Source organism: Psammomys obesus, unplaced genomic scaffold (assembly GCF_907164565.1).
Source record: "Psammomys obesus unplaced genomic scaffold, mPsaObe1.curated_primary_1811, whole genome shotgun sequence".
Classification (NCBI taxonomy): domain Eukaryota; kingdom Metazoa; phylum Chordata; class Mammalia; order Rodentia; family Muridae; genus Psammomys; species Psammomys obesus.
The window spans coordinates 7,194,567-7,203,451 of NW_026596039.1; the positions used below are offsets into that span (position 1 = coordinate 7,194,567).

The 8,885-nt window shown below is 54.5% G+C and overlaps 1 protein-coding gene across 3 annotated transcripts in view; it reads left to right on the plus strand.

Moving 5' to 3' along the window:
- Positions 1-3,920, plus strand: part of Fxyd2 (FXYD domain containing ion transport regulator 2) — a 6,887-nt gene extending 2,967 nt beyond the window's left edge. For all 3 annotated transcript variants that reach the window (XM_055622305.1, XM_055622304.1, XM_055622303.1), the window contains 5 exons: positions 1,722-1,760; positions 1,908-1,982; positions 3,162-3,198; positions 3,352-3,382; positions 3,652-3,920. In XM_055622305.1, coding sequence (XP_055478280.1) covers positions 1,722-1,760; positions 1,908-1,982; positions 3,162-3,198; positions 3,352-3,376 — 176 coding nt within the window. In that variant the 3' untranslated portion in view covers positions 3,377-3,382; positions 3,652-3,920. The remainder of the gene's footprint in view (positions 1-1,721; positions 1,761-1,907; positions 1,983-3,161; positions 3,199-3,351; positions 3,383-3,651) is intronic.
- Positions 3,921-8,885: the final 4,965 nt, after the last annotated feature.

Genomic DNA, 8,885 nt, shown 5'->3' on the forward strand with positions numbered 1-8,885 from the left:
GCCTCTGATGGGCAGCTGAACCCCCTTTCCCTCTGGGGCTGCCTCTGGTAAGCAGCCAAAACCCATTTCCTCTCCTGCTCCCCGGCCTTTGGGTTCCCAGCCAGTGGCCCTCTAAGAAAATTAGCATTCAGAAAGTACCCCAACTCCAACCCTCCCCCCAGAAAGGAAGCAGAATAGTGGAAGTTGGAGCAGCAGAAGTGTGTGTGTGTGTGTGTGTGTGAGAGAGAGAGCGAGAGAGAGAGGGAGAGAGAGAAAGGAGAGAGAGACTTTGTTTTGGTGACAGGGCCTTGTTCTGTAGCCCAGGTTGGCCTGGAACTCACCATATAGCCCAGAATAGCCTAAAATTCATTGCAATCCTCTTGCCTCAGCCTCCTACACCCTGCCCAGTGCGATTTTCTAGTCTTGAATGGAGAACTAAGATTACAAAGTGGTCAGGGGCCACCAGGGTTGGGGGTGGGGAGAGCAGCTCTCTAGCCAGACTTCCCCAGCTGGCTTAGGATCACAAGAAGAGCCCCGTGTTCTTGGATCCACATACTCAGGCCTGGAACCCAGCAGGGCCCCTTCTGGTCCACATATCCTGAGTGTTCTGACCTAGAGCACTGTTGTGGAGGGGGTTCATCAAATGGCTCCTGAGAGGGTTGTCCTAGATTGGATCTGGCTGAGGCTGCCGCTAGATCCCCATGTGACCTTGAATGTAACTGAAGTGGGGGAGACTTTCTGCATGGAAACAGAGCCCGGGTCCCTGAACAATCCATACTTGAGATTCACCAGGCACTGACCCCGTCTGACCACTGGAGACAGCTAGACTCACCAGGCCCCATAGCTGACCACTACAGGGGCATAGTTCAAAGTTGCTTGGGAATTGCTTACTTGTTCATTCCTTAGAAAGGGCCTTCAGGGCAAGAAGGTTTCCAGTTGGGCAGCAAAAGAGTGCAGCTGGCATGGAGGGCTGGGAAGGGGTGACCAAAGCTTTGCTCGCCAGAGTCCCACCAGCCATGCAAGCGTAAGGCTGGCAGAAAGCACAATATTTGCTTCCTCTGGAGGAAGGGAGCCACAGGAGGCAGGGCCAGGGTCATGCAGCTTGGCCTGGACGAGCCTTCTTCCTCCACGTCACTTGAGAGAAAGCCTGGCGCTTAGACTCATCGTGATGCCTTCCCTGAATTCAAATTCCAGCTCTGCCCCTTACTTGCTGTGTGGCCGTGGGGTGGCTTATTCACACCCTCTCTGTGCCTCCATCTCTTATGGATGAGAGGGGTTGTATGAGCCCTCCTGAGACTAGGGTCCTCTCAGACAGTACAGATGCCCTGCGTCGGATCCCACGATGCCCACGTAATCTTGGGGGTCCCCACCAGCTTCCTCTTCCTAGGCCACTCTTACCCAGCCTTTCCTCAGCTATGTGGGTCCTCGGGGCATCTCCTGAGGGGTCTGGAGTTCCAGACCCCCACCCCCAAGCCTCTTTTTGAGACAGGGTTTCTCTGTGTATCTCTGGCTGTCCTGGAACTAGCTCTGTAGACCAGGCTGGCTTCGAAGTCCCAGGGAGATCTGCCTGCCTCTCCCTCCCGGGATTAAAGACATGCACCACCACCGCAGGGATGCCAGGCCACTCTTAGCCATCTTCCCTTGCCCGTCTGGGCCCTTGGGGGAACGGCTGAGAAGTCTGGAGTTCCCATTCCTCTGGGGTTGTGATGTCTTTCTCACCCCGTCCCTGGCTCTCTCCTCAGGTGGCAGTGCCAAGGGGTCAGAGAATCCATTTGTCTATGGTAAGCCAGTCCTCCCCTGCCTACCCCGTCCATTGGCTCCCAGCCCTGGGTCCCTGCTCTCCGCGCCACGGAGTTGCTGGTGGGTGGACTTGGGTGGACTCTGAGGGGCCGTGCCCACACCACGGCGCATGTCTCCTCTCTCCCAAGACTACGAGACCGTCCGCAAAGGGGGCCTGATCTTCGCGGGCCTAGCCTTCGTCGTGGGGCTCCTCATCCTCCTCAGTAAGTGGAGACTGACTGGCGGGACATTTCCCAAAGTCATACAGTAAAGACACTTGCCAGGTCCCCAACCACGCTCCAGTCCGGGGAGGAATACAAGAGGCAGGTGCAGCGGACAGCAGGCTCCCGCGTCCGTCAGGGTGCCCCCTGGTGGCCATGGGAGGGAAAGCTGAAAGGGGAGTCTGGCTGGACATCTGTCGGGGAGGGAGGAGGCGGCCCATCTAGACGCAACCTCCTAGCCCCCCTACCCCTTACGCAGTCGTAGTCTCAGCACACTGAGGGACAACACCTCTACCCCAACTGTCAGCGTTTGAGACGGACAATGAGACTTGTGGCAGCTACCCCCCAACTCGGTACATCTGACATCCAGCCCTCCACACATTGCTGGAAACCAGCCAGGCTGGGAGCCAGGCCCTGGGGTTACCACTGATTTGTCCTAACTCTTGGCCACGGAAGGAGGCTCCATCTTCTCTCTGTTCAATGGGGACAATCCCATCAGTTTTGTAAGATTGGAGCTAGCATCCTAAGATAACCGTAGGGGTGGAGGGGTCTTGGGTAGCCAGGAAGGGTTCTAGGGGGAGGAAAATGACCTGACCTGTGTTTGAGCTCTGGCAGGTGCAACAGCAGGTGCTTAATAAATGTGTGTTGCCTTATTTTGTTGCAACCAAAAGAAAAATACCAGGACCACAGTCAGAAAGACACTTGGTGAAGCAAAGAGGTTCCTGTATTCTGTAATCCCCACACGCTCTGGGTCCTCCCACTCTACTTGAAAGCTGGGCTCCTGGGAGATCTGCCGTGAGTGTGTGTGTGTGTGTGTGTGTGTGTGTGTGTGTGTGTGTGTATGGGGGGGTCCTTGGAGATTATGAACCTAGGCAGGGATCTGAACCTCCAAGTGTGTACCGAGCAGCCCTGCTGTGCCCAGCACTGCTGGTGGCATCATGAACTCTGGTCCCAGCTGCCACTTTGAACACATTCACAGTCCATCACAGACCCGGTGCAGTGAACGTTTGTTGATTGACTAATTGACTGGTAGTCCAGCCTTATATAAATAGAGAAACAGTTAGACATATTCTCCGAGCCCCATGCTTTGATGCTGCTGGAGGAGGCGGGCAAGCCTGGCAGAACTGAGTGTTCCAGGGTCTCTTTGGGAAATGGCAGCAAACTTTACCATCTCTTTTCAAGGCAAAAGGTTCCGCTGTGGGGGCACCAAGAAGCACAGGTGAGTGTTGTGGGGGGGGAAGACTCACAAGGTGGGTGGGGCAGAGAGGAGGGTGAGACACTTCCCTGATGGGGAGGAGTGGGCCTTCAGTCTGGGAGACCACAGACTTTTCCCTCCCCCTGCCTTCATCCTGTTTATTCTTCCCCACCCCAGGCAGGTCAATGAAGACGAGCTTTGATGATAGGTATGTTCCCTTTAAGGGGAGTGAGGGTTTGGGTAGAGCGTGCATGTGAATGAGGGACCAGTTGAGAGAAATTGGGGGTGGGTGGGCAGTCAGGTGGGCCGTCCCTGTTAATGAAGTGAGGACTGAGGGTCTAAAGTTGGGTGTGTGTAGTACAGGTGCTGCAGAGGGAATAATAATTGAGAATAATAAGAATAATGAGAGGGACAGGAACAAAACTGGGGACCACAGGAGCCTCTCTCCCAACTCAATCTCTGCCTTTGTCTTTCCAGAGCCGGCCGTGCCCACCAGCCCATGGGCACCAGTGATGACCACTGTCCCCAGATGAACATCACTCTCCCTGTCACAGCTATCGGGCTGAAGGAAATGCCAGGCTCACCTCGACCCCCTCACGGTCCTCCACCCATGCCCCTTGACCCCTAACTTCCTCCCTCCCCTCCTCCAACCTCTCAACACCCCACTTCCTATTCCAAGTTGAGGTACATGTACAGCCTCACCTCTGGTTTTCAATGAATCACTCTTCAAGCCCATGCCAACGAAAGCAGGCTCGCTGTGGTCATCTATGGGCCCTTCATCATTCACCCCTGAACTGTTGCCCCCAGGACAAAGACCTCTCCCCCTGACTTCTGGGCGCCAAAGTCTGAAGGTGTCAAGATGAAAGTGGCCGAGTCGGTTGGATCCTGCTGGCTTCTGCTGCCGCTGGTGAAGCCTTGTGCTCCCGTGCAGAGCTTGCTTCTTGGCCAACCTGGTGGCAGCTGTCTGTGGCCACACTCATGGGCTCTATGGTTTCCCTAGGAACACAACGGGTGGTCTCAAAGTCCTGGTGTTGGGCCTCAGCTCAGGCTGCCAACCTACCCAGCCTAGCCTCGGGTGGGTTTGGTCCAGGGGACTCCAGCTGGGCCCACTTCTACCCATCTCTTTGGGTGTTGGCTTGCTCCATCAGGAATGAACTGTAAGTGTGGGCCTGCTGCTACTGCTTGCTTCAGGCCCATCCATCAGGGCAGAGACCTGCAAAGAAGTCCAACTCCCTCTCCCTCCAATCCCATGAAATCTCCAAGGAGACTGGGGGGCTGGCGGGATGCTGGCACCATCTGGCAGCTGGCTTCCTTATCTACATCTCAGAGTATCTAGGCAGAGCCCTGGGTGATGTCGTTTGACTGTGTTAGGGTGGACTGTGCAGTCAGGGTGAACAGACCAGTACACTTGGTGCTTAAGCCTTCTGTTCTAACCCACTGCCCCAGGTTCTGAAGGGCCCCCTACCCCCAGGTAATCACAGACAGTCCTTTGAGAGACCGCTTCCATTGTATAGAAGGGATGCTGGCTCCCCCCTCCCCCGCCCTGAGAAAGGTAGTGACTTGCATAGACAGGGTGGCACCCTGACTGCCTTCTTCTCTGAGGGCTAAGAGGTGAGAGGAGCCTGAGGCCAGCAGGCACACAGGTAAAGTCTGGGTGCTAGGCTCAGCATCATACCCTTAAGTAGAACTCAGTGCTGCTATGCTCGAGCTCCCCCTAGTGGGTGGGAGGAATGAGCAGAGGTGGAGCGGATCTGGACAGGGTTAGGGCTGGGGAGGAGGCAAACTCCTCAGAGTTTCCGGATGCCAGAGCAAGGTAAACAGACCGAGGTAGTCAAGGTCTGTGGGTCACTAGAGAGAGAGGCGGGAGCCCTGAAAAGGAGTTACCTTTCTAGAATGTTCTCTAGAATGTTCTACACACCAGCCCATCACTTAAGTGGTCTTGGGTGAGTCACTTCTTCCTCAGCCTGCCACCAGGTCTCCTGCTCTGTTCTTTGGTGACCAGACTGGCCCATTTGAGGTGGACCTTGGGGTCCAAACACAGCCGTCCTTGAACAGGGATAGCTAGGCACAAGCATGAGATTACTGGTGAGCCCATCTTCATGCCCTCTGCCACCTTTACCCAGGCTGAGACTCAGTGAGCCTGCCCGGGGCTGAGGACCACTGCTCCAGGGGACCTTCTGATTCTGTGACCTGCTCCCGGGCCAGGATGTCTCCTTTCACTATCCAGCAGGTTCACATGTTGAGGGTTACTGAACATGAACATGGCCTTCACTCTGAGGTTTTCCACATATCAGAGCTGTCCTGAATTGGAGAATACAAACCAAGTCTTGAAAGTGACTGTCGCCTCCCCTCACTGACACAAAGCTTGGAGACCTTCCTGTCTTAGGGCGCAATTCCTTCTCCAACCACCAGAGGGAGCCCATGATTTACTCAGAGTCACCTGCAAGTGCAACTGATTTCCTGGGAAAGCTCTGGGCTGGCTCCTCCTTTCCAGGAAACTTCAGATCCCAAGCTTGAGTTATCATCACGATCCTATCCCCACGGGCAGATTTTTCCTTCCAAACTCACAATCACCCACGTGTGCAGCACCGAGGGTAAGAGCAATGAGCCCATCTTGGGCTGGGTGGCCTGGGTGGGGCCCTGTTCTAACCCTGTCTGGACTGGGCTTGCCTTTCGGAAGCTGGGGCAGGGGCTGGTTTATCTGGAGTGTGAGGACTCCTTGCACGGGCTTCCGGTTTTTCTACAGAGCTCTGGCTCTTTGGGGGAGCGCCTCCTCTCACCTTAGCAGTTCTGGCTTTTCTTGGTTCAGTAAGGAAGAGGGTGCCCCAAAAGATTTGCTTTGAATAGTTCTGCTGGCCCTACCCACAACAAAAGGTCTCTTAAAACAGAGGTGGATCCTAGGGCAGAGGGACAACTGAGTCTCCCCTCCTCCAATACGTTGCTCAGGGATGGAGTGCGGCTCCTGGGAAAATGAATCACCTCCCTGCAGATGTGCTCCCCCAGGTGGTCAGGCTCTGAACTGCAGTTGGATGGCGGCAATCCAAACACCGTGAGCATATTCGTCATGGGTGGCCGGACAGATGCTCTGCCTGTTGAATGCCATGGCCGCTTAGCTCTGCTGTCCCAGTCAGGAAGATGGATCAGCTTGGGCCATAGTCACGGTTAGGAGGGAAGCATTGAGAAATGGACTGCAAGGAAGAGCTATGGGGCTGAGCGAGTGTCCCTTAGAAGATTCCCATTCTCAGGATACATAAGGCATCCTGGGTTGGGAATACTTTTGTGTTATTGAAACTGAATAGCTGAGGGACTGGGGGTAAAGGAACCTTAGTGTCCAGGGTTTCATTCAGACCCTGGAGGGGCAAGGGGGATGGCAGCAGGTCATTGGTTAGAGTGGAGAGGTCCGTATTATCATAGGTCTAACATCCGGGAGGCCCCGGGCCAGTGCCAGTCGTCAAGCCCCATTTGGCAGATTTGTTTCTCCAAGCTTGCTGGGCTGCCCAAGATGACCGACTGTGACCCTGTCCCATAATTCCTAGTGCCGTAGTCTGTCTTTACATCTTTAAACCTGGCTCTCTGTTTTGAGAACTCCTCACTGCTGCTTCCTGGAAGAGCCTCTGGGTGTTACTGGGAGGAATGCCCAGGTGAGCCAGAAGGGAGGGTGATGGAGGAGGGTGGGAAGTTCCCGGCCGGGCAGCAGCTGCGGCTCAGAACAGCTGTTGCAGGCCTGCTGGCCACAGACCATGTTCTGGGGATTGAACCTGGCCTTCCTAGCAGCTTTGTATCTAAGCCTGCTGTGTGACCTTGGAAAGGTCCTTGTCTGTCTGTGGTCTTGGCTTTGGGGAAACAAAACAGGAGACAAAAATTGTAAGTTTTGGTCTAAAAGTCAAAGGGAGCGCCTCTGAAGGGGAAATTGGAACTGAAGGGGATTCTCCAGCCCAGGGTAGTGAGTTGTTCTAGGTGCACACAGTCACATGTGCGCAGCAGGCTGATGGGTGAAGAAGGCGGCACAAAGTTACCTGGAGAAGCAGAGGAAGGAGCTAGTGCGGCAGCCCTCTCCCAGACCATGATGAGTTCTGTTTGTTCCCCAGGAAGGCCTGTCAATCAGTAACTGAGTGTGCACTCACACAGATCTCCCGGAACTCAGCGCCCTTGCTCTGCAGCAAATAACCTTTCAGGTCTCCCGTTGCCAAACCAAACATTCGCTATGACATTAATATAGTTATTCAGGAGAGGCCTGGATCCCCCAGACAGCCACTCAGGGGGTGTGAGCAGGAGTAGGGGGTGTGGAATGGGCCCCAGCTGTTCTGGCATCCTTCCTGATACCCTAATGACGTATCTTCTTGGGTCTGAACATTTCTTCACTGTGGACCCCTTTCAGATAGCAGATGAGCTATTCCGGGGTGGGAATGGCACCTGTAAGCTCACCCATGCTCCTTAGTGGCCCCCCCAGTTCCAGCAGAGGATGTACTCGATAAATGTTGGTCGAGTGACCACACTGGCTGCTCACACTGGATGGATGAGGAATGGCCACCGTATGGGGTGAGGGGGGTCGTGGGGGGACAGGGCCTGGGGCAGGGTTAGTGGTATGCAGGCTCTCTGGGGTGGGGGATCTGTAGACTGTTCCCAGTCTCAGCCTTCATTTCATCCTCTGGGTCTCGGGGTACTGGCTGGTTGTGTGTCACCTTGACACAAGCCAGAGTCATCAGAGAGGAAGGAGCCTCAGTTGAGGAAATGCCTCCATGAGACCCAGCTGTGAGGCATTTTCTCAATTGGTGATCAACGAGGGAGGGCTCAGCCCATTGTGCATGGTGCCATTCCTGGGCTCTATAAGAAAGCAGGCTGAGCACGCCAGGAGAAGCAAGCCAGTAAGCAGCAGCTCTCCATTGCGTCTGCATCAAGCCGTGCCTTCAGGATCCTGCCCTGTTTCAGTTCCTGTCCTGACTTCCTCCAGTAACGAACAGGAACATGGAAATATAAAACAATACTTTTCTCCACAGCTTGCTTTTTGGTCATGGTGTTTCATTGTAATAGAACACTGACAGACACCCGGGAACCAGCAAAACTCTTTGGAGCCCTGGGCTAGTGACTATATATAATAGACACTATGTCCAAGCTAACAGTCAAAGCTACCAGCTTTCCTGGACCCTTCCTCTTAATGATTTGAGAGAGTTCTGTCCAGCCATGACAGAGGCTAGGCCGCCCTCTGCTCAGGCCCCCTCTGCTTTGGGGGTGCTCTGCTTCTCCCCAGTTCCAATACAACTAGAATCATGCCCACCCCCTTCTTCACACAGAAGGAAACCTTTTCCCCACATCCTCCCTGGTCTCAGCATAGTAGGACCATAGACCACCTACTCCCTCCTCAAGGGAAGAAACTGAGAGCCCCCAGCTGAGGGGGCAGAGGGCCCAAGGGTGAAGAATCCCACACGTGGCCGATACCCCCTATACCTTAACTCACACGGGACTGGGAGGGGCTATGGGTGTTCCAGTCTGTTCCTGGGACCTGGCTCTCTTGAAAATGGGCCTGTAACTCTTTGCCATCCCTAGATATGGTATCCTGGCCACCATAGTGGACTTGGAGGGTTCCTGGACCTTCCTGTTTCTTTTCTCAATGTAGTTAATTTTCTTTATGAGCTTGTTTGTTAGTGGATCTGTTGAGAACCAGTGTTAGCTCTCACACTGTGACCCCAAGAACCCTGGTAATGCCATGGCAG